Genomic DNA, 23,563 nt, shown 5'->3' on the forward strand with positions numbered 1-23,563 from the left:
TATCTCATTAGGACCATTAATCGGCACAATATCGTTTGTGCAAGAAGTTAAAGAAATAAAAATTTAAAATATAAATGATCTGTGCTTGACAACAATGCGTATTTTATTTTGGAATCCGGAAGTAGTACCTTCTGTAGCGCAATTTGTGGTAATTATTAATTATTATGTGTCATATGTTTTGAGTAATTAAAGTAAAAACACAGCGTGTTATGACATCTGTCGCATACTTATAACAAAATATTGTTTTTAAATTACTGACTCAAACTATCTAAGCGTTTATAATGACTTTAAAGAGCCCGTTACCGTAAACCGTCCATCAGCTGCGCACATGAAATCCAGCGGCGGCTGATTTGAGTCCACGAGGTGAAACTGCAGCGACAGGAGGATTAAACGTCAGCTGCACTAACGAGGTTTGTAACGTTGTTGTTTTTGTAGCTACCTGCACATTACAGACACAAACCGGGCTTTGTCATCCCCTAATCCAGCGTCCTGACCTGGTCAGTCACATCCTGCCGTGTTGCGTTAGCAGTTTAACGTGTTTACGTTAGCCACCGTGCTAGTTAGCTAGCAGTCACTTGTTAGCAGTATTAGTCGTTTTTATAAAAACAACCCGAACAAAGCTCACAGCTGTGGCACATCAGCAGATAACGTCACTGGTAGTTAAACATTTATTCTCTGATTAATGTAACCATCAAACTTCTTTGTTCATTGACGTCTTGACGTGTTTACTTTGACCTGGTTTTCAGAAAATACAGTGAAGTTACTGTTTTTTTAACTTGTTTACAGCTTGATGCTGTTTTAAAAGGAGATTTCCACTATCAATCTGCAGATTATTATCACTGCTGAATCATTTGGTCTGAAATGTGTAAGAGATTATTGGAAAAAAAATGTTGTGGAAAATCCCACAGTTTAAGGAGATCTGGTCAACTGGATGTTATAGATACTCATTTTTCTCCTATGTAGGTCAAAGGAAATCAGTAAATCTTTACATGTAACAAGCTGGAACAAGTAAATATTTGGCATGTTTGTGTGAAACGGGCAAAACAAACACAGATTGATAATGACAATAAGAGTTAAATGCAGCAGAGTATCTGTAACACCAGTCATGCTTTATGAAACAATTAGTGACTTTTAAAGTTGTACTTCAAACAGTGATTTGTATCTGTAAACACAGTTATGTACACTTGTAGTTTAGGACTCTAATGCGAGCCAGCAGCAGTGTCTGCTCAGTGTCAAAACCGTGTGACTGACTGACAACATTGCTGTGTTTTCAGGTTAACAATGACACCAGACTCCGCTGCCGGATAGCTTGTGGTCAGACAATATCACAGTGGGATGAAGCAAAGGTCAACGTTTTTTCTTCCATGTAAACAACACGGCATGTAGCAGTTTAACTACCTTGTTCAGTTAAATCAAGATTCCTGTCGGCTCTGGACGGACCAAGGAACTGAGGTACAACCCAGGTAGTTGGATTTTTACATTTTGTTCTACAAGGAAGAAGTTGCCAGTTTTTCCACATCAAAGAAAGTCCTCACGTGGGGATTTGACTGCAAGAAAACTCACTCTGCGTCACAGCGCGGTCCACACAGCAGCAGTCGCGATGGTAGCAGGAAGTGGAGACTGTTCAGAAGGGGAGAAAGAGACAGACATGAAAGTACCTGCATCTGAAGACATCAAAGAACAAGGAGACGCAGGGATGGATGTTTCTGCTGCTGATGCCTTATCTCCCTCTGAAGGTCCACCAGAGGAAGCCAGGGAGCCCAGAAAGTGGAAATGGGCTGTGATATTCCTGTGTTTTTATGGATTTATGTCATCGATAAGGCCTGGGGAGCCCTTCATTACACCATATCTGCTGAGCTATGAGAAGAACTTCACCAGGGAACAGGTTAGTGAGGTCAATGTGTCTGTATGGGCATCATGCGCCACATGTGGAATACCTTATACAGGGACACAAGAGCAAGTAAATAAATTATAGTTGTGTTCGTCACAAGGTTCATATGTAGACGACGGGTTAAAGTCAGAGTCTTTTACAAGTTTTTGTCCATGCAGTTGAGCACACGTTGCACTGTAATGAGTGCTCTGTGGGGAGTGTGCTAATCCTTGTTACGGTGGTCGAAGTTCAAATTCCTCTAAACTGGGTCAGTTGAAAAGGTTTATAATCAAGAAAAGATTAAAAAGTTATCAGTAGATTTGGAGAATGGGATGGGATCAGTTGCCAGTGGTTTTCTGAGGTTGACCGTGACCTTTCACCCATGTTTCATTCAGAGAGGAGAAAATTCCTACAACATTAGTGAAACCTGAAAAACACCAGAATATCAGATTTGGAGCAGAGACATCTCTCAAGTGTTGAACGCACATTTCACCCTATTGTCTGATGTACTCCAGGAAATAAGCTGACCTTGAAGTTCTTTATCTGTTATCTTCTAATGATGTGATAATGTGTGTAGATCAGCACTGTTGTGGATCTGGTCTTGGTGATACTAAATTCAGGTAGTGTGTGTCTGCCCAGAGAGTTTTACATATTCCAGTTAAACCAGTTTCATCATCATGAAATCAAATGTGATAAAAGTCCAATTTATTTATTTATTTTAACTGAATAGACACAATGGGACTGAAGGGCAAACGTTTGACAGTATCACGTACAACTGGTTTGTGTAACTGTATCATGACAATGTGATCATATCTTATTGTAGATTAGTTCTGAAACCAACCAAAATGTAATTAAGCCCACACAGATGTACTCCAGGCTGATGCTGGAGTTAAAGTTCCCAGCTGAGATAGAGCTTTACAGACAAAAGGAGTAATTGAAGTTAAATTACTTCAGGAAATGCATCACAGTATATCAGCTCTGGTGGTTATTGTGATTATTTATTACTGTATGAGAAAGGCTGGGTTAATAAGTTAGAAATTTACAGAGAATTCATATTTGCTTATCACTCCAAGTTTTTCATGGTCCTCTTTATTGTCATCAACACAGAGGGTCAATAACCAGATTAATAGGTGGGTGGTGTCTTCACCTTCTTCACCTATTTAGTAGCTTTGAACTCTACACAAGTGTGAAACAAAAATATAAAGTAAATATAAAGAGTTGTAGTTTTGTATCCTGTCAGCAAAGTAGGAATGGAATCATGGAAAATTCATTTTATTTATTTTATTTACTGTTTCCTCCAGGTGACCAATGAGATCACTCCCGTGCTGACGTACTCCTACATGGCCGTGCTGGTGCCAGCCTTCCTGTTGACTGATCTTCTGCGCTACAAGCCGGTCCTGATCATCCAGGGCGTCAGTCAGGTGATCATCTGGATTATTCTGCTCCTGGGTAGCACCCTCATCCAGATGCAGTTCATGGAGTTCTTCTATGGCATCACCATGGCGTGTCGCGTGGCCTACTCCTCCTACATCTTCTCCCTGGTCAGCCCGGTCCTGTACCAGCGCGTGGCTGGATACTCGCGGTCCTCTGTTCTGTTGGGGGTGTTCACCAGCTCGGTGCTGGGTCAGCTCTGCATGTCTCTGGGCAACATCAGCTTCTACACCCTCAACGCGATTTCTTTGGGCTTTGTCAGCTTTGGTCTGCTGCTCTCGATGTGCCTGCCCTGGCCTAAACGCTCCTTGTTTTTCAACCGGACGCAGACTCAGGAGCAAAAACAAGTGGCAGCAACAGAAGCCACAGAGTCAGAACTGGACAAAATGAACCCCAAAGCCAGCGTGACGCCCGCCGCCACCCCCACCTGCTCTTCAAAACGCTGGAAGGATTCTGTCATTGTGGAGATGCTGCTGGAGGTGAGAAATGTGGTGAAGAGGCCCAACCTGAGGCTCTGGTCCCTGTGGTGGGTGTTCAACTCCACAGGGTACTACCTGGTGCTGTTCTACGTCCACATCCTGTGGAACAAAGTCTACCCGGCCACTGATAACAAGAAAGTGTACAACGGAGGAGTGGAGGCAGCTTCTACCTTACTGAGTGAGACATGTTTGGAGAATAGCTCTGGGTTTTTGAAGTCTTATCTCAGGATCATGCTCTGCACACTCAGTAGGGAGTCCAATTCAAAGTCCTCCATGCTTTTGTTCACATGCAACACCAGAACTAAATTTAGATACAAATAAAGGGGACAACTCCTCTTTCCGCAACAACAAACTAGAAGAATGCCTTCAGCTGAAGGCAGCGGGGGTGTTTGGCTTCGAGTTAATAGCCTGATAAATAAATAATTCTTAATTCAAAGGACTTTGAAGATAAAAGTTGTTTTCGTTGATAATGTGTTTAAAACAGCTGTAATTATATCTATTATGTTTGTGCTATTGTTATTGGTGCATTTTCACTTCAAAGGCAGAGCAAGTGAATTCAGCTTGTATTTAGCTGATACTTTACAGTTTTAATGACAAACACAGAAATATCAAAACTCGTGGGATCACCACTTTTGCAAAATGTTAATAACAAAAGCTGAATTTAAGAGGTTGTTTAAGTGATGTCCTACAGGTGTCATCAGATTTAGATATTATTAACTGTCTCTTAAATAGCTGTAAAGCACAAAGGTAGCAGTTTGTTTAAACAGCCTGAAAACCACAGCAAAGGTTAAGTTGCAAAGCAAAATGTGACGATAGCTGTGTGATAAAGATAAACAAGTAGTAGCATCGGTTACTTGTCGATTGCCTTCTTTGGCCAGAAATGCACTGTTACATCGAGACCACTGTGTTTCATGCTTGTTTTACTAGTTTGTGTGAATAGAGTTTCATAAATTCTGATCTTATATCATTTCACAGTCTTTTAACTCTTCTGTATCTTTTTCCAGGTGCTATAACATCCTTCATGGCTGGTTATGTGAAAATCCGATGGAACCTCTGGTCTGAACTGGTCATTGGTGTCATCACAGCTTTGCAGGCGGGTCTGCTGCTGCTCATGTACACCACAGACAACATTTGGGTGTGCTACATCTCCTACGTCCTCTTCAGAGGCTTCTACCAGTTCCTGGTGCCTATTGCCACGTGAGAACCAATTAATTTTTTTTACTGTTTAAATATGAAACTACAAAATGTGCTGATGCACCTGTGTCCTGATCTGAACTGAGACTGTTCTGCTGTGAGGCAATGTTGAATAAATTAAAATACTTGACATAATTTGGTGTTTTGTCAGTGTGCAGCCAATTTTAATCTGGCCACATTCCCACCTGACATTATGCATTAAAAGATGTCATGAAAAGTGGAATATCTTATGTAACTTATATTACAAACTGACTATAACCTATAACAAGCTCTTACTCACCTTTAAGAGTCTGAAGTACTCATCAGCCTGGTGATATCATCATGTTTCCGTAGCTTCCAGATCGCCTCGTCACTCACCAAGGAGCTGTGTGCGCTGGTGTTTGGCATCAACACTTTCCTGGGGACCATACTGAAGAGCATCATCAACCTGATATTTATTGACAAGAGGGGCCTGGCTTTGGATGTGCACTCTCAGGTAAAATAGATGCTTAGTGACTTGGAGGATTTTGTTAGTGTGTTAATTAAAATAGTAGCAACAAGTAGCTGTGTTTTCCTCTGGATGTATTTCATGCAAGATTAGGTACAGTTTCTGGGAAGGCACGTTACTGCTGTCTTACAGTTTATTACATTCCACATTACATTCGCCACAAGGAAAGTAGAGCGTGAGAGAGAAATTATATGTTTCAGTAATTATGAAGTGAAACCAGTATTAATGTGATTACTTCCTCCATCACTGCTTTCAGGATTCATGTTGGTGTGATTTAATCAGAAAACAAAACCACATGGAAAGAGGGGGGGAGTATTGGAGGCAGCTAATAATCAGGATGTTTGACTTTTAAACAGCATCAGGCTGATGACAACACAACAAGTGGTAGAAGCAGAAAAGTTTGTTGTCGCAGATTTCTCCTCCATTTTACAGCTACTGAGATGAGTCTGTATTTAATGGAATAACTGTCTAATTTGTGTAGATTAATCTCTTTTTTCCTGTTACAGTTCCAGGTGTACTTCATTTACTTCAGCATTCTCACTGTCGTCTACTTCGTCTGTGCTGCCGTGGTCATCATCCGTCATTACCGGAGTCGGTCCAGGGAGGGAGCAGGGAGCTGTGAGCAGCCGTTACCCACAGAGCTCAGCCCTGTGGCTGTAAGTTCAGAGGCAGAGCCCTTATCTAATGGCGCAAGTGTCAAAGCATAACATGAAGAAATGCATCCTCTTCAACTGTTCTATGTAGAGCTTATGATCTGTTCAGATTGAGCAGGATCAGTGGGTTTGAGCCCCTGATGTTGATGGAGCGGTTCCTTCAGTGCTGTTAGCTGCTGAGATGTAATCATACAAGTGCCTCGTCGGTCACAGAAAGCTGCTGCACTGCGGGAATTTCATATATGTTCATCACATGTGATTTGTTGCAACTGTGAGAATACAATTCAAGTTCTTTTTTTTAATGTAATGCAAAGCACTAAGTGGGCACTATGCTGTAGTATTTTTCATTTTACACACAGAGCGGGACCATTTACAGCCAAAACTGTTGCTGGTTTTAAACAGGAAACTGAACTGTCCTGTCAGAGTCTTTTGGCCTTCAAACACAAGTTTGTGATTATTTTGTGATCACTATCGATTACAGTGGTATTTTCAGATACTTTCATCACTAATACTTCTATTGTATGTAATGGTTTACAATGATTGTGTTAATGCTGGTTGAAACTAAACAAGCTTTTTAGATAATCACAGTTTTACTTCCCATTGTTAAAAAATCAGATTGAACCTGTATTGGTTCTTTATTTGAAGCTGTAAACTGCCAAAAGGATGCAGTATGTTGCGTTTGTGATTTCATTTTAAAATGATTTGTATTGTAGAACCAGCAGCATCAGAGTATTTGAATTATTACCTGACTGATTAGACTGAAACAAGCAGCTTAGGAGAAATCATATGAAAATAACGTTTAGAGACATTTTTACAGATTCGTTTTTACAATTCTTCTAAATATACAACAGAATTTGGTTGTTTAACATGGTGACATTTTATTTTTACCTACATTTCATCAGTATTTCTTGCTAATTCTTCTTGTGACTTCTGAGTTTGTCTGACCTTTGGTGAACCAGCCACCAATAAGAGCTCAAACAGCACGAGGTTGTCTCCATGTTGGGTCAAAGCACAGCTGCTTTTACATTCTTTAAAACTGCTGGAAGCACTTTGTCTCAGCCCTGTAGAAAACATAGGAATGCAGTGTTACAACAGGAACTAGAGTGCAAACGTTAAGTAAGTTTTACAAAATCATATTTGCTTAAAAAGCAACATCACGTGTTTCAAGTCTTCATTACAGTAGACACACAGGTTTTGAGTTGGATTACATTTAGAATGTATAGATATTTTTTATTTTGAATGACATAATTGCTGAGAAATGATGTAACTGTGACTGATTAATGCTGTAAAAAGGAAAACGGACTCTAATAAGATTGTATTTTTTATTCACAAATAAATGATGTTTGGTGAATAAAAAGCTCCACTGTTATATTTTTTGGATTAAACCACATTTTGAGAGCAGACGCTGAAAAACTTCCATGTGTTTATCAGCATTTCTGGTCGTCATGTGACCTCATATCACAGTGGTGGTCTCGGTTATCTGTAAATATCCCCTTGTTGATTCTTTATCTAGCATTTTATTATAAAAGGAATAACTTTCAGTAACTTCATGACTCCTTAAAGTCATGTCACAACTTGTTTTTTCAGCAACATGAATCGTGTTGCACGTGACTGTGAGAGACTTTCACTCCTTCATCCTCACTTTTCTCTCCAGCACGACCAGTTAGGTCAGCTGTTATTTGTTTTTCTGCACAGTAGGAGCTTTCGTTCCTCTCTCTCTCTTTGCTGTTTCTCCAGCAGAGCACAGTCATGATAAATCTAGTTCTTCTACCCTGGGGGTGTTTACAAGACCTTGTTTTTCCAGAAAAAACGGCTGTTAAATGTGTATCTAGACTTTAAAATTATTAAAATATGTACAAGGATAAAAGGAACCTGAGTTTTTATTATAGAGAATGTGCACAACAGTGTGCTTTGGACAATCTCTACCTGCCTGTCCCCACAAAAACATATAATCAGCAGGCACGTTTATATAAAGTAGTTCATTATTAATATGCACACATTAAAACTAGTCAGGAAAACCTTTGTTACAGCATTTACGACAGACTGCAGCTGAGTTTTTTTTTTTTTTTATCTCACCAACAGTCCAGGACTCAGCCTGTGATCAGTGACATGTTCACTTGCTGCCCTCAAGTGGTTCAATTATTCACAGTCAACAACAGAAATAGATTTTAAAAGCAGGTGAAGAGCTTGATGTGTAGATTTAAATAACACAAAATGTTCATTTAAGGGTTGATGTGCTGATTTTATTAAATACATCTCTTAAAAACACTTTACATTTACATGTCTACATTTTTCTATCCTCAAACCACCACAGGATATGAATATGTCAGTGCCTTTTGTCTAAAAATACAGGAACTCAGGAGTGTTTTAAACTTCAAAGACGCCACAACTTAACTGTGACTGACAATATAAATGTATTAGTGCTGATGAGTTAAAAAGCTAAAAAAAACAAAACAGCACAAATAATTATTTTTAGATGTAAAACTCAGTTTGTATACATTAAACAAACTAAAAGGAAGACATAAGGCTGTTTATAAGAAAGAAAAGGAGGAGCAAAAAAAAAAAACAAAACATACCATCAGATGGTCTAAAAAAATAAAACACATTTCTACATTTCTGTCCTTCACAATAAAACCTATTTACAGACTGAACCCACGAAGAAGACAAAGAGATACAGAGGTGATGTAAGTGTTAAGATTCAAAGATTAAAAAAAGAAAATTAAAAACAACAGATTGATTCGTTCAAAATGAAAATCTCCCATATTTGTAAACACACACACACACACACATACCTATTAGCTGTTGCTTAGTCAGCAGTAAAGTACTGCACAATGTCTCTACTGTCGTTTGAGTCCAGATTAGACAATGGAGACTCTCTTCCCTCCTGCTCAGTCCACTTCCTCCCAAAGACTGCATGAATCCACACCGAGCCCCTTCAGATCACCCTCGGCTGCTGATTTAAAGAGGTTCCTGTACCATTTGGTGTCAGGTATGTTGTCTGTCACAGGAAATCGCACCTTATTCACCTTCCGAGTATTGTTTCAAACCACGCTGCTTCAAAGATCTGATCAGCGCCTGAGCTTTTGTGACATAACTGGTTAGGGGCTGCATTTCTTTTGATTTTGTCAATTTCATTGTAATGACCCTAATTAGTGTATATTAAATGTTTCTAACAAAAGATTTAAAGCAGGTCTCAGCCCGATAAACTAGAACGTTCTGTTTAAAACGAGCAGCAAAAGAACGTCTCAAAAACGTCATTAAACCTGTTGATTTAAATGGGCTCACAGTGACACGTGGAGTAAAAACAGCCAAGAAAATATAAAAAAAATATTTTCTGAAACAGCTTCAAACTTCACTCACATTTGATTTGGAGTCGATCCTACTATTACTGGCTTTTAAATATGAGTAATAAACTGTAAATACAAGACGTGTGGTCCACACACAGTCTGTAGTGTAATGGCAACAGAAGTGACACCACACTGGATCCCCTCTGCACATGTGCACTCCTGGATTTCCCAAAACATTTCAGATCTGGTGTCACACCGGACAGGTCCCGACTCACCGTTGTTTGGTCGTTTACGTCAATGATGTTTCCTCTGCCAAGAAGAGCAACACATCAATGTAGAGCTATAAGCTTCAAAACAATAACATAGAATGACATGTCGCTACACGTGGACAGAAACTAAAGGCAATAAAGTGACAATCACGTGGTTTCAGTGAGTGTTATCTAACCTTCTGTTTGTTTCTTCTCCTGATGAGCAGCGGTGTTCTTAGCTTTAATGGAAAATAGATACGAAGATGTCAACTGACTTTATCAACATGAGACAAACTGGACAGAAATCAAGAAAATGAGCTGTGACCACGACTTACGTTTCCTCTCCTTCTTCCTCCAGAAGTCTAAAGTGGTGGACGAAAATTAACATTAATAGAAAATAAAACACAGAAGAAGAAAACTCTGGAATAATGGTGCATGACATTTTATTTACTGACCTGCTTCCCAAGGCATGGACTCTGAAAAACACAAATACAACAACATTATGTTAGAAAGCCAGGATTAATCAACATCAACAAAAAGCAGCTTTCACCAAAGTCGAGTCAATAAAATACTGAAAGGAAACAGGAAACTGTTTATTTGATCATTTAACAACCTGTTCACCTAGGCTGTGTGAATGTGAAGGTGCTCCAACCATTTTAGTTTTGATTTATGTTAAAATGTCCAAAACAGTTTTCAACGATTTGTTTGAAGCTAGAAAAAAGTGGTTTGATACATTAAGGAGACGTCTCAGGACAAAGGGAGTGGTTTTGGATTAGAAACGTATTCAATGTAAAATGTGCTCGACTAAAGTCAAAGGAAATGTTTGTTTAGCAGAAGAAAGGAAGGAAAAGGTAGATCATCGTGGAGCAGAAATCCCTGGTACAACTTCAGCTACTGTCGGAATGCACGGATGAGGAAAAGCAAACTTAGATCTGTGGTCTGTAAAAACCCATCAGGAAAATAAAGTACGTACAGCGCAGCTACATGTGCAGGTAACAACATAAATCTAAAACTAGACGAACTATAATAATAAACTGCTGAAAAACACGTCTTACCTTTCTGATAGAACCACATCCCTAAAAGACATAAACAGCACAGTTAAAAACTCAAAATACAAAACTAAAATGACAGAAATGAAGGAGAAACATCCGCTTGTTTTCTTTGATTTCTCACCTGTTTTACATCTGTGTACGGCAGCCAGCAGCAGCACAGACACCAGCAGACTGAAGAAAACTATGAGTCCTGCGATCGTTTTGGGATGAAATACGCCCTCTTTCGTTTTCGCTGTAGAATAAAGGCAGCAGCAGCTTTTCAGGGAAACACTCACACTTTAAGGCCTTTATTTATGTTGCACTTATTCTGTGTGTGTCGCTGTTTCATAGTGTTAACTCACGTTCGTTGGTGAATAAAGGGTTGGGGAAGGGCATGCTGCTCTCCTCACTGACTGGATTCTTCATCTCACAGCTGAACGTTTCTGTACCATTAGAACTGTCCTTCTAGGAGTTGAACAAAATATCAAAAATCACACTGACAATCTAATTTCTCTTCGTGATCTCTCAGTATTATAATGTGAGCATGTTGATGAACAACTCTAAGCCAAGAGAAATTAACAAACATACTGCATATACATGTATTATTCTCAGTAAATCAACAGTGGCTGTAAGAATCATTCAAATATTTGGTGTCTAATACCGTTATATGATGTGTCTTGTCCAATAAGTTAGCTATGATGCTGTCGTCTGACTTCCATGCGTATTTAACTTCTCCAGCATCTGTAGTGTTTCCATCACAGGTCAACGTGCAGCTGGTTTTCTCATCATTACAGGACAGATTCACAGAGGGGACCGGGACGGCAGCTGTCGTGATCGTTGGAAAAGAAGAGAGTAAAATTTTAATCTCAACACTTGAACTTGATAAAGTCGACAGAACTGTGTGTGATTTATCCACTTACAGATGACTATGAGACGAACTGGTTCATTCTTGATTTCTTTGGATTCTGCTGTGTACGTTCCGCTGTCAGAGGGAGTCAGTCCGGTGATCGTCATCTGTCCAGTTGTAGTGTTCAGGCTTCCACGCTCTTTAAACAACCACAGATAAGATTTGATTTCAATATTAAACATGTAAACACTGCACCATAAAACCAACAGACATCAGAGAACAAGGACCAGATACCTTTAAACTGACGAAAACTATCAACTTCCTTTCCATCCCACATCATGGCAAGGTTAACATCAACCTTCCATGTGAGGCTTTTGATGGGCTCAGACACAGATCCTGGTTCTAAAACAACCTCATCACCGATCTTCTTGTAGATTATGTTCTCTGTAAAGACAAAAAGAAGCCGCCTCAGGGACAGTGTTGGTAACTTGGTGACATTTGGTCTTGAAGCTTTGAAGTTTTGTATCATAGTGATGATTTCATATTCCTGTAGTAAATACAGAATTTCCTTTGGTAAAAGATTCAGGACAGTTTTAAGTTTTGGTTTTAATGATGTGGTTTAGACAGACTCACTTCAGCAGAATAAGGCAAAATCAGAAATGAACAGATTCATTAAAAGAAAAGACAAATTCAAAAGTTTAAAGTCTCGGCTTGAACCTGATGCAGTGATGGTTCGGTGTGTTGATGGACGATCGTTTTCCATTCAGCACTGAACTAACTTGTTAACACTGATTTCACAGTAGATGTTCCTCCTCGTTTATCCTGTTGATCTCTTTTCTACTCTACTCTAGTTATTTCATGTTTAGGAGTTTCATTATTTCAAGTCAGTATTTTCATGTTATGCCACGTTATACTTTTACATATACGATAGACGCGATTTTACAATTTCAATGTTAATATTAACATACTTATAAACTCCGGCTGCTCAGGGCCTTTGTTGGTGTGTGTATGTATATATATATATATATATATATATATATATATATATATATATATATATATATATATATATATATATATTTCTCTGAAATCTATATATACCTAACCTTAACATGGTTTAATTTAAGCAGCCAACTGTTTTTCTCAAAAGGAAAAAGCAAAGACTGGAGAAGGGCATGAAAATAAAGCAGAAGTTTATCTTCAACCACCTCTCTGTCTCATTAAATGCTGCGTCTGCACAGAACCATTAATATTCTGATACCTCACTATCTGATAATGCAGTACTGTATGAGTACAAGTACTTTTTGTTTTGAATACTGAAGTATATAGTGTTAATCAGTAGGATTTCAGTTGAATGCAGTACTTATACTTGTGTATCTCTGCAGTCCTGTACTGACTCATTTAAACTCAGTCTCTCTTCTTTTCTCTTCTACAGGATTACAGACCTGCTCTATTTCAGTCCTCTGCCTTCTTACAGTTCACTTTATTCTACTCAGACGGCTGAAACCTAACGCGCACACACACCCCGCATGTTGCTCCACTGGGTGCGGCCGTGGATGTGGAAAATCCCACTTGCTCCACACAACATATTTACACATTTGCACCCGCCCAGTCTGCACAGAGCCGCTCTCCACCGTGTAAACCCCGCAGACTCACCGCACAGCGCGGGGACAGCAGCCAGCAGGAGCCACCAGCAGCAGGCCGACATCCTCGGACACATCCTAACTCCTGGAGAGGAAATCCAAACTGCTTCTGTCTCCGACCGACACAAACATGTCAAGCTGCGTTAATTCAAAGCCAAACGCGTTAGCTTTAAATTAACGCTAATTATTAAATCCAGGACACAGGGTTAGTGAACTGGATTAAAAATAGGGTGCGTTAAGTGGCGAGGGCAGAGCGCAGAGCGCAGAGGAGAGGCCAGAAAGCAAAAGTAAAAGAGAGGAGCCAAACACCAGGCCCCACCTCCACCTCCAGGGAGGTCTTAATACCCTAAAAGAAATATGAACAAGTTCACCTGCCCTGTGGGAAACTCGCTAGTCATGAGTTTGACTGAAACCCAACCACTTAATGTTATTTAACCTTGACATTATTTAAAACTTTAACTTCCTTAATCCACTCAAACACAATCCAAAGCTGCATGTATCATGCCACCTGGTGTCCGTGTGTTGTTACTGCAGACAGAAAACAACAAAGAATCACTTTGTCATCAAAACAATTTAATTTAATGAGCATTTTAAATCAGGGAAAGCCCACTATTAATGTTTTTAAAGAGTGCCTGCTGCACAATCAAACATGAAACACACACAGCAGCATTAAAACAGTCAACAGTGTTTGAAGCACTTAATATTTAAAGAGCAAAATAATTTCTACATGTTTCCAGTGTTAGAAACAGTTTGAGTTCACCAGAGCATAAAACACATCATCTTTTATACAGTTAAGTTCCCCTTGGTGTAGGATTACAACTGGAGGAGGAAGTTGGTCTAAAATATCTTTATAAATAAAAATACAACAACTCAAACAACAGAGAGAGAGAGACACAGAGGAAAGACAAGTGAATGAAGAATACTCAGTACAATGATGAGTTCATAGTTTGAAATTCACAACAAATCCAACAGACACTGTGCTGAAGCATTAATGTCTAACAATATAATTAATTTGTGAAGGTTTAGGATTAGTCACACAGCTACTGTAGTAGTTTGTGAACTTGTCTCGTGCCCCTACAAGAAAAGTCAGATGTAGTAATTTAATTTATTAATTTAAATTATTAAAATAATAATAATAGTAATAATAATTATTATTATTAAGTGCTCTATAGAAAACAGAGGAATACAGAAAACTTGAATCTGGCAGTGACCCCCTACATGTTGGATCATTAATCCCGTGGTTCCTTCGGGTTCTGTGGGATCAGAGGCTCCAGCTGCAGCCACAGGCCTCCCACAGCTCGCAGGACGAGCTGGGGCAGACGCTGAACGCCACCGGGGCTGGTCCCGAGTTTAGGGTTCACTCCTGGGGTCAGACGAAACCTGAGCAGGGTCAACGCCACAACGACTCGCAGCTCTGCCAGAGCGAACTTCTGACCGATGCAGTTCCTGTGAACACACACAGGTTTATTAATCACGGAGCTCTCACATCTTTTGGGGCTTGTTGAGTGAAGACTCTGTGCTGTACCTGGGGCCTGAGGAAAAGGGAATGAAGGCATGAGGAGCCTGGCCCTCTTTGTTAGCCGGGTCGAAACGCATTGGATTAAACTCCTGACAGAGAGTAACACACAGGTTAAACAGGATCTATGTACTGGAAAATGGAAATAGTTTTTACCACTTCTTACATGTGGGTTTGTCCAGACGACAGGGTTGTGGTGCGTTCCATAGATACTGACCAAACAGATGGCACCTGGGGAAAGTTTACAGGAAGTGAGTTGGAGTTTGAGTTGAGTTCTTCTTCACGGCTTCACTCTCTGAAGGTCAACACTAACCAGCCATCACTCAGAGGAGGCGTTTCACTTCCTGGTAGAGGCTGACTTATATTAATCACTGTTAAATGCCACAAACACTAGTTTATACTGTGATTGTCTAAAGTCCCAGACAAGACTCTCACCTTTTGGTACTGTGCAACCTCCTGGCAGAGCCACGTCCTGGGTGTATTTCCTTGTTACAGCCTGCACAGGAGAGTGGAGTCTGAGGCTCTCTTTGACGCACATGGTGGTGAAGGGAAGGTTGGACAGATCCTCCCTTTAGACAAAGATCTGTGAATGTGTGTGTGTCCTCATTTCTGCCTTATTATACCAGACTTAACGCTTCACAATTTCAAACTGAGCAAGTTCACTGAGCATTTTTAATAACAAACTGTATTCTGACCACTCTAGTGTCGGTGCATCTCGTCCCTGCATCAGATCCACCACTTCCTGCCTGCACTTCTCCTGATAGTGGGGATGACGTGCTAAATTATACAGAGTCCAACAAATCGCACTGGCCGTTGTGTCGTGACCTGTGGGAACAGTGGGATGGTTTCGTTTATTGCGATTCTGTGGCTACAGAGTAGAGCTAAAGTTTGAGGTGAAAACTGTAAACTGCACTTTTAAAGATGATCAAAGTGCAGATTAAATAATATATATTTAATAAAAGGTAAATAAGGTTAATTTCATCTGTCTCGCCTGCGAACATGAAGGTGTTGGCCTCAGCTTGTATCTCCTCGTCTGTTAGGCTTTGTCCGTTCTCATCCTGAAACACATACACACATACAATTTAAAACAATATACAATAATACAAGTCAATAAATTCTTTCTTCTGCTTTCCTACCTCTGTCAGCAGGATGATGTCCACAAAATCTTTCCTCCTCGGTTTTGTGGTGAAATCCGACGGTGTTTCTGTCGACTTCTGCTGACTGATACGAGCACGGCGCTTCTGAACCACTTCCCTTGTAAACCTGCAAACAGCAAATGTTACACACACAGGAAAAGAAAATAACAACTATATATCAGATGTTATTAGAGAATATTGCAAGATACATTTTGGTACTACAATGTGGACGTGCATAATGTAAGATGGTGGATTCTGACTTAAGACACAACATCTTATTACATGTACAGTAATAGAGTAAAATACAAAGTACTGCATCAGAATATATTATATATTATAAGTAGTAAATACCGCAGTAACAGCTTGTTTTTTCTGACTTTTACACTGAACTATACCCGTGAACTATACTCAAGGCCTTTTTGAATCGTTTCCCCTGCTGTGTTTTCCAGTAAATCCAGTCCCAGTGGTGCAAAACCTTTTGGCGGCGATCTATTATCAGGTCACTGAGCTCGACTATGGCTGACACGTACTCGCTAGTCGACCTGTAGAGGAAACATTTTAATAAGCATAGAAGAACAGCACAGGTGGTGTTGAGCGTTATTTGTGTAAAATGATGAAGTGTGTGTTCTCACTCCTGACAGTTGCTGTTGTAGCTAAAGGCACATTTCAGTAAACTGTCCAGGGTCATCAGAGTGACTTGGTCAAACATCTCGAGATTGGAGCTGCCTTCTGCGACCAGGCGACGCCATTTGTCCTGAAATACAGACGTGCACAGTGAGAGCAAGAGATGCACTGGTCTGTTTTCAGAAAGAAAGTTTGATGGAGATGCATTTGTTATCGTGCACACATTTTACACTGCTACTAATTCATAAAATACATAATATAATATAAATACTAACATGAATCCTCTCTGCAGCTCTACTGTTTTGTAAATGGCAGCAGTTTTTGGACAGTATGTGTTGCTGAGTGTGAATCTTACATGCATGATGTTGGTTGAGGCGTTAAACACAGTAACGTAGTTCTTCAGGATATCAAAATGAAAAGCTGGACTCAGCAGCCGTCTCTTGCGAGACCACATCTCGCCATTACTTATCAACAGACTTTGTCCTGGAACATATGAGACACAGAGTGGGGAAGTTGAGAACCAGCACATAAAACTTCATCTGACCTTTGTTTAATTACTTATGCTGTCAATCAGTTTCATTTCCATAGATTTAAAAGTTACCTCTTACTCAAATCTTACATTAGCAGCATGATCTACTTAACTCACCAAGCCATGGACGCAGATGGTTGTAGATTAACTCATCTTTCACTGTGATACTGGCTGAGAAATGGAAGAAAGAAGAGGAAGGAAGAAATGGGAGGAGTAAACAACAATGAGCACTTTGTCTTTGAAGGTAGCTCTACTACACTTCTGGTGGTTAACCTACCAGGAGCCACTAGCAGAGGTCTGACAAAGTCAGGGTGGAAGACTCGGACCAGGTGATAGAAAGGACCGATGAACCAGCAGCAGGAGTGTTTGAACGTCTGCACCAGGTCATCCACCTGCTGAAGACCTTCTTCTGTGTTCTGCATCTGAGGCACAAATAAATATGCTTATCCTTTATCACCCCCCATGAGGGAGACCGGGGTCAAAACCCGGCTGTGGCCTACCTGCAGTAGGGGTTCTTAGGCGAGACCTCATTATGATTACCCTGCCTCTGCCTTGTACCTTGTATCTCAGTGTAAGTTAATTTGGATAAAAGCATACGCTAATTGTAAATGTGCATAGCTAATGTTCCCTTGATTTAAATAAGATAACAATGCTCTAGAGAACTGGGTAAATGCTCAAAGGTGAGTAAAGTCCGTTTTGATATGTTAAAGTCACACAGCACAAAGTGTGTCACACAGAGGATGTTGTGTAATAATATTTTGCAACATAATTAGAAATCTATCGTCAAATGTTCTTACTGTTCTTAGTATCAAATCTAAAGGTCATACTTCAGGCAGATGTTGACACATTACATACTGTGAAAACAGATGAATTAGGTTTGTGTATTTTTCCAGGCTTGCTGTAAATGTGTCCTACCTGACCCAGGTGACCGATCAGCCAAGAGTTTGCATGAGGCTTGCTGAAGCAGGAGAGCTTATGCGTGTACCAGACATGTCGCACCAGCAGCTTCACCGTCCAAGCTGCAACCACAGCAACCAGTCCAGTACCCAGCAGGTACAGGATCTGACAGAGCCCGGCCCAGCTGAGCACCTGAGAGAGGACACCCTGGAGGAGAGACATGCTGGGACAGAAAGACTATAAGTGGTATCCAGAGGCTTGATGCTCGTCCTGCTCTGACAGTGGCTGTGCATGACAGAAGCTGTTGATGTTGAAATGTGCTGAAACCAAACCGCTCCACCCCGTATTGCGATTAGAGGAACAACTGCTGCAACTATTAACTGCACCACTCCTTTTGTCTGCTAGATTAACTAAATGCTGTCTTGCACCTGACAGTGTTAATCCTTATCAGCTAATGGTCCCTGTTTTTAAACTCTTCATGTGTTCATACTAAACATATAAATGCATGACATGTAAAACACAGATATAACAAATAAAACCTCCTTAATTTAGCTGCAAATGACTCGGGACACGACTGTGGAGCAAAGACATGTCTCTACATATCTTCTATCTTGATTCAATATAAATGGTGGCACAATGGCCTTCAGCCAAAATCCATGTGTCAGAGAATGTCGCTCAGCTTGTTGAGCAGATGTTTCGATATTATATGCCTCCATAACAGTAACAGTAGTTTCTGTGGTGAAAGCATAAACTAAGATTTGTCATTTATCTGACAGACTTGTTGCTGAACCATCACAAAGGTCAAATCTGAATTTTGAATCACGTCTAGGTCATAAGTTACGAGTGTTAACTGATGTTTCTGTGAACTGACTCATTGTGTTGAGACTCCAGTGTCCTGCAGCTACACCTCAGATTGTAGAGTTCAGCTTCAGCTTGTGAATTAAGTTAATAAAGTTCAATGTTTCACCAAACTCTTTACAATAGAGTTCCCATCATTAACATATTTTAGTGAACGTTCATATTTCTTTCTAATCATTCTATTCAATCATTTTATCGGGCATTCATCACTCAAAACAATAATAATACAAGATCTAGACTGAGAGCTATTTTTGATGATGAAAAAAACCCAAAACAATAACAACAACCGATTTTTACGAGCAGTCCGTGAAGGCCACAGTGATTGGCCGTCGACACACCTGAGCAGACTCACCTGTGGCTGCAGACGATGAGGACGGAAAATGAAAATCACTGTTTAGTTTCTGCAGGCGAACTGAAATGAAACGCAGACGACACCGTTGGTGTTTTCAGGGTGATGTCCACAGGTACCTGTCCGTTTCAGGTGAGTTCAACTTTAAATTAGGCCGAAAAACGCGAGACACCGGCGCCATGTTAGCTGCGTTAATTAGCTTTGTATTGGTTAGCTAGGAGGTTTCCCCCTAGGTTGTTAAAATACTAAAAGATAATTGGGTTTAAACTAATGATTTTAATCATTTACTTTGTAATTATTGATCATTTTAATATAAGTGTAAGGTTTTAATTTAAGGGGATACCACTCTTCACTCTTCTTAGATAATGTCTGTACATTGTTGTTTTCTGTCAAAATAAAACTTTCAACTAAAAATGTTAGAAAAGGTTTGTCCACAAGATTAAATATTGACAAATAATTGTTAACTATTCAAACTTTAAATGCTATTGTCATTATGTTTATGTGATATTGTGGGTTATGTAGGAGAAATAAGTTTGGTTAAATACTATTTTTATGGTTAATATCCAATTGAATATTTTTGAGCACTTACATAATAAAAGCAGCAGTCTCTAAAATAAAATGTGATGGCACCTGATAGGTCCATCACTATAAGTGTCTTTTGACCGCATTTTAAACAAAGTACTGCAGATGTTTTAGTCTCCTAAACAAACCAGAAAGTTTTTGGTCAAACTTATCACTTGTCATCTCTACTGTCACCACAGGTTGTTAATTCTCCTTCATCTGTTTGCATGTTGCAGGTTTTCAGTTTTTGAAATGAATGAAATGAATGAAATGGCAGAAGCTCATGATGTATGTGACGGTCAGCAGAGATCTCCACCTGCTTCCAGCTCCCCTCTGTCGTCTTCCTGTTACAGCTCCTTCCAATCATCGCTGTCAGTTGGATCACCTCTACGGCCGCCCTGGATGACTGATCATCAGGAGCCGGATTCACAGGAACATCACGATGGGATGCAGTTGAATGAGCGTCCTTTATCTGGTTTCTATGAGGAACTGTTCTGTACCAGCCAGTCTTCTGCCCCCCTGGTCCCTCTGGCTGGTGCCCTCATGACCACTTCAGGGCCACAGAGCGATGTGGTGAAACAGGGTTACCTGGGAAAGTTGGAGCGGAATCAGAGAAGATATTATGTCCTGAGAGCAGGAAGTCACACCGGGCCGAGCCGACTCGAGTGGTACAAGACCCAGGAGAAGTTCACAGCAATGGAGAAGTCTCCTGGTAAAGCTGCGCTGTTCAGCCAGAGCAAACAAGGGTTCGTAAAAGTTACCTTTAATTAAATTACTTAAACATGTCAAATACTGATAAACTTTTACGTCAATTTGTTCTTTTTACATTTACATCTTTAATGTCTCTTACTTAATCTCTTCTTAAAAACGACTTGTTTCATGCATAAAGCGGCATTGCAAAACATTTTAAATGTCATAAATGGGAGAAAGCAAACACATGATTTATGAACAGAAAAATCATTTACTTTGAAAATAAATTCACATATTTGAAGCATCATTACATTTTTTTCTGAGATCTATCTCTAATGTAACATGACAATTTAAAGTTAAACTCTACTGTACCTCTCAGGGTGATTTACCTGAGGTGCTGTCTCGGTGTCAGCCGGATTGGCAGTTCCAGGAACGGCCACACTGTGGCGCTGTACACCAAGGATCAGTCCATGGTGCTGGTGATGGAGGACCAGCAGGAACAAGATGAGTGGTATCTGGCCATCAAGAAACTGATGGAAGAAGAACGGAAGAATGAAGAGCACAGAGAAGGGTTTGAAAAGGGGGATGATGGGTACTGTACTCTGCCCCCTGCTGCTTTCTTCAAAGAGGTTAGATCACATTTCTATTTTTAAACTCACTGTCCTGCAGGAGGTCTTATAATTTCTGTTGTGCAATTAGAAAAGGGGAAAAAAAATATTAAAGCAATGCTCTTTGACACATTTATACACAATTTCAAGTTTCTTATGACAACTAATTTAAAAATACAGTAACATCAAATTAATAAAGTAATATACTATAAAATGTTGAATATGTACTATGATGTAGTTGATAAAAAATGACAGATTGTAAGAACTAACATAAGGGCTTGGCTGCATAATTATGTGAAATAATATATTTAAATGACACAAAGTTTAACAACTACTAATACCACACAAACTAAAGTAAATAATTTCTTTTTCTGTTTGAGAAATCACAGAAAAATCAACAGTTATGTGCAGAAGTTATTGTCACATTTTTGATGTCAGGTGGGTGATGTACTCCTCCATCCTTAAACCGTCTTTATTGATCTTAATAATATGTAACGGCTCAATTTTCCGTAAAAGGACGTTTTCAAATACCAGCTGGTCACTGGAAAACGCAAAAATAAAATGCTGCTCGACCTTCGTCTAAGGTTTGGCTCGTGACTGTGAAGCCCAGAGGTCTGGGTCGTTCGAAATCCCTCGCAGGAGAGACTCGGCTCTGCCTCACAGCTTCCTCACTCATCTTGGTCCGAGTGAGCGCGTGCAATGATTTACCGTCGGTTACGATACCTTTGCTGAGCGTTCGGCGCTTCGGCCACTTGGATGGCTTGTTCTTCTTGGAGCTCGGCAGGTCGGCACCAAATGGTCCTGGAGAGATCTGGATGGAAGCCAGAGATGAAGGTAAACGGGGATAACTTATGTGTTGATATTAGTGCTGTCTTAGAGTAGTACTGTGCCCCCCTCATCTTTACATCTTTTCTAAATAGGAAATCCAGCATTTGCCCAAAACATTCATGAGCTGATTCGAGAGACGATACGAGCACTGCGAGCTCTTCCTGACTTCAGCCGGTCACCAACATCCAACAATCAGCCTCAAGCCCTTCTGGTCTCTAAACGCAGCAGACCTAAATTCAGAGATAAGCTGAATGTGAGACCACTTAGTTCTCTCCAGGCTCTGCCCCCTAGTATCCCTGACATCCATTCTAGTCCACGACAAGGTTACCTAGAACCCCAGAACCAAGACAAAACAGAGCCTGAATCTACTGCGAGCATCACCTCACGTCTCGGCCCTTTCTCATCCCAGCAAAGCTCCACACCTAAGAATGACAGCTACATGGAAATGAAGACTGAACACTGCAGTTTTCCAGTCTGGGGGCCGTGTAAAGAGGAGGAGAGGAGGGGGTACATGATGATGTCCCCTCAGGTCAGCCACACTTCATCTGTGCTGCCTCAGGACGATTACGTGCTCATGACGAGTCCACATAAGCTCGACCACTCAGCTTACTCTTCTCCCTCCTTTTCCCTTCAGACATCATTCAACAGGTTAGTTTAACAAATGGTCCAATGAACAGTAGCAGTGTCAAAATAAACCAGACCAGTCAGTTAATGAGAACTCTTCTGTTGTCTTGATAAATTCCACAGCATTACCTGAGTTATATTAAGCTACACTGAATAAAGTGAAGTAGTTTTTCACTTTAATGTGAAACAAACATTAGTGTTGACATGTTGCATTTGTTGCACAATGTTAATGACATAATACTGCAACAGGAAAGGAGTACACTTGCTGAATACAGTGTCAGAAGTAATCTCCTGCTAATACAGACTGAAAAACATTCAGCTAAATATGCTACAAATAAAACCTTTAAAATTTATCAATAAACTATGTAAGATGTCAGATTATTTTGCTACAGTAGGCCTACATGGTTTATTGGTTTTAATTTTTCTGTTATTTTTAGCTCCACCTCTGACAGTTACTCTCCTCTTCATCATCATCATCATCATCAGACTAATGAGCACCGTCTACCTCGCTGGCTTGTGACCTCAGTCCAACAGTGGAAAACAGAAAATGGCAAATCACAGAGGATCATGAGCTCCTCCACTCGACCACAGGATGATGCAGAACAAGAGCAGAAATCAGCTCAGCACAGACATGTGGCACAGACCAGGACCAGGTCTCCTGGGGGAAGTGTTGATATATGTGGGTCAGATCTGATGGCTCCATTTGACATGAGTGGACCAGTCTATTTGAGGCCGGTCCAGACTAATCCAAGCTCTGGTACAGCTCCGGTACAGACGAAGACGAAAAGACACCGGCTGTCATCCTGTCTGCCTTCCTGCCTCCAAGCTGACAGATCCTGAGTGACTGTAATGATTTACAGGACATTATTTAATCTATTGCAACAAGTGTATTTGTTACCAAATACTCAAGAAAAACTAATGAACGAATATATGAGTTACGTATTTATGATGCCTGCTGCTGATACTTGTTGCACTTAATCACTTGCATGTTCCACACTCAGTCTGATTGTGCACATGTAAGAAGATGCTGGGGTGGTAAAGTCTTATATTCCATGTTACAGTTGATGTTCAATAAAAATAAAATGTCTTTGTTGAAATATTAGTCTGTTATTTGTCTCGTTTCTAAAAAAAACAAACAAAAAACAAAGAAACAAAAAAACAAAAAAACCCAGA

The 23,563-nt window shown here is 40.2% G+C and overlaps 4 protein-coding genes across 8 annotated transcripts; 2 read left to right on the forward strand and 2 right to left on the reverse strand.

Moving 5' to 3' along the window:
• The first annotated feature begins 306 nt into the window (after positions 1-306).
• Positions 307-7,889, forward strand: slc19a1 (solute carrier family 19 member 1). 2 transcript variants are annotated; one of them, XM_026363904.1, is made up of 6 exons: positions 307-410; positions 1,275-1,885; positions 3,172-3,958; positions 4,785-4,977; positions 5,308-5,449; positions 5,968-7,889. In XM_026363904.1, the coding sequence occupies exons 2-6, from the start codon at positions 1,601-1,603 to the stop codon at positions 6,166-6,168; spliced, it is 1,608 nt and encodes a 535-aa protein (XP_026219689.1). In that variant the 5' UTR covers positions 307-410; positions 1,275-1,600; the 3' UTR covers positions 6,169-7,889. The 2 variants fall into 2 exon arrangements, with proteins under 2 accessions (XP_026219689.1, XP_026219690.1); XM_026363905.1 differs by lacking the exon at positions 307-410 and adding an exon at positions 443-656.
• Positions 7,890-8,335: 446 nt separating this feature from the next.
• Positions 8,336-13,436, reverse strand: LOC113163990. Of its 3 annotated transcripts, none has more exons than XM_026363064.1 (12): positions 13,184-13,436; positions 11,822-11,971; positions 11,601-11,726; positions 11,342-11,505; positions 11,043-11,145; positions 10,823-10,933; positions 10,705-10,725; positions 10,105-10,125; positions 9,985-10,011; positions 9,847-9,888; positions 9,677-9,710; positions 8,336-9,112 (listed from the first exon to the last, which is right to left on the reverse strand). In XM_026363064.1, exons 1-11 carry the CDS (start codon positions 13,245-13,247, stop codon positions 9,691-9,693), a joined length of 849 nt encoding a protein of 282 aa, XP_026218849.1. In that variant the 5' UTR covers positions 13,248-13,436; the 3' UTR covers positions 8,336-9,112; positions 9,677-9,690. The 3 variants fall into 3 exon arrangements, with proteins under 3 accessions (XP_026218849.1, XP_026218848.1, XP_026218847.1); XM_026363063.1 differs by having other exon boundaries at positions 8,336-9,189; XM_026363062.1 differs by having other exon boundaries at positions 8,336-9,710.
• An 867-nt stretch (positions 13,437-14,303) lies between these two features.
• Positions 14,304-18,188, reverse strand: LOC113163988 (cytochrome P450 4F3). 2 transcript variants are annotated; one of them, XM_026363060.1, is made up of 13 exons: positions 17,891-18,188; positions 17,253-17,397; positions 17,093-17,146; positions 16,802-16,929; positions 16,455-16,576; positions 16,218-16,364; positions 15,823-15,949; positions 15,678-15,744; positions 15,382-15,511; positions 15,122-15,255; positions 14,853-14,917; positions 14,696-14,778; positions 14,304-14,616 (listed from the first exon to the last, which is right to left on the reverse strand). In XM_026363060.1, the coding sequence occupies exons 1-13, from the start codon at positions 18,092-18,094 to the stop codon at positions 14,400-14,402; spliced, it is 1,623 nt and encodes a 540-aa protein (XP_026218845.1). In that variant the 5' UTR covers positions 18,095-18,188; the 3' UTR covers positions 14,304-14,399. The 2 variants fall into 2 exon arrangements, with proteins under 2 accessions (XP_026218845.1, XP_026218846.1); XM_026363061.1 differs by lacking the exon at positions 14,696-14,778 and having other exon boundaries at positions 14,381-14,616.
• Positions 18,189-19,903: 1,715 nt separating this feature from the next.
• Positions 19,904-22,498, forward strand: LOC113164159 (insulin receptor substrate 2-B-like). The gene is made up of 4 exons (XM_026363319.1): positions 19,904-20,386; positions 20,710-20,959; positions 21,523-21,772; positions 21,859-22,498. Exons 1-4 carry the CDS (start codon positions 19,911-19,913, stop codon positions 22,422-22,424), a joined length of 1,542 nt encoding a protein of 513 aa, XP_026219104.1. The 5' UTR covers positions 19,904-19,910; the 3' UTR covers positions 22,425-22,498.
• The last annotated feature ends 1,065 nt before the right edge of the window (positions 22,499-23,563 follow it).

This window comes from Anabas testudineus, chromosome 2 (genome assembly GCF_900324465.2).
Source record: "Anabas testudineus chromosome 2, fAnaTes1.2, whole genome shotgun sequence".
NCBI classification, from domain to species: Eukaryota; Metazoa; Chordata; class Actinopteri; order Anabantiformes; family Anabantidae; genus Anabas; species Anabas testudineus.

Bases quoted from the DNA above. Each gene is read 5' to 3' on its own strand.
- slc19a1 (XM_026363904.1), top strand. From the start codon at position 1,601: ATGGTAGCAGGAAGTGGAGACTGTTCAGAAGGGGAGAAAGAGACAGAC. The intron at 1,886-3,171 runs GTTAGTGAGGTC...TGTTTCCTCCAG, and splicing joins AGAACTTCACCAGGGAACAG to GTGACCAATGAGATCACTCC. The intron at 5,450-5,967 runs GTAAAATAGATG...TTCCTGTTACAG, and splicing joins CTTTGGATGTGCACTCTCAG to TTCCAGGTGTACTTCATTTA.
- LOC113163990 (XM_026363064.1), bottom strand. From the start codon at position 13,247: ATGTGTCCGAGGATGTCGGCCTGCTGCTGGTGGCTCCTGCTGGCTGCT. The intron at 11,727-11,821 runs GTATCTGGTCCT...GGTTGTTTAAAG, and splicing joins TAGTTTTCGTCAGTTTAAAG to AGCGTGGAAGCCTGAACACT. The intron at 9,889-9,984 runs GTAAGTCGTGGT...TTTCCATTAAAG, and splicing joins GAGGAAGAAGGAGAGGAAAC to CTAAGAACACCGCTGCTCAT.
- LOC113163988 (XM_026363060.1), bottom strand. From the start codon at position 18,094: ATGTCTCTCCTCCAGGGTGTCCTCTCTCAGGTGCTCAGCTGGGCCGGG. The intron at 14,918-15,121 runs GTGAGAGTCTTG...AACTTTCCCCAG, and splicing joins AGGTTGCACAGTACCAAAAG to GTGCCATCTGTTTGGTCAGT. The intron at 14,779-14,852 runs GTAAGAAGTGGT...ACTCTCTGTCAG, and splicing joins TCGTCTGGACAAACCCACAT to GAGTTTAATCCAATGCGTTT.
- LOC113164159 (XM_026363319.1), top strand. From the start codon at position 19,911: ATGGCAGAAGCTCATGATGTATGTGACGGTCAGCAGAGATCTCCACCT. The intron at 20,960-21,522 runs GTTAGATCACAT...CCTTCGTCTAAG, and splicing joins CTGCTGCTTTCTTCAAAGAG to GTTTGGCTCGTGACTGTGAA. The intron at 21,773-21,858 runs GTAAACGGGGAT...TTTTCTAAATAG, and splicing joins GATGGAAGCCAGAGATGAAG to GAAATCCAGCATTTGCCCAA.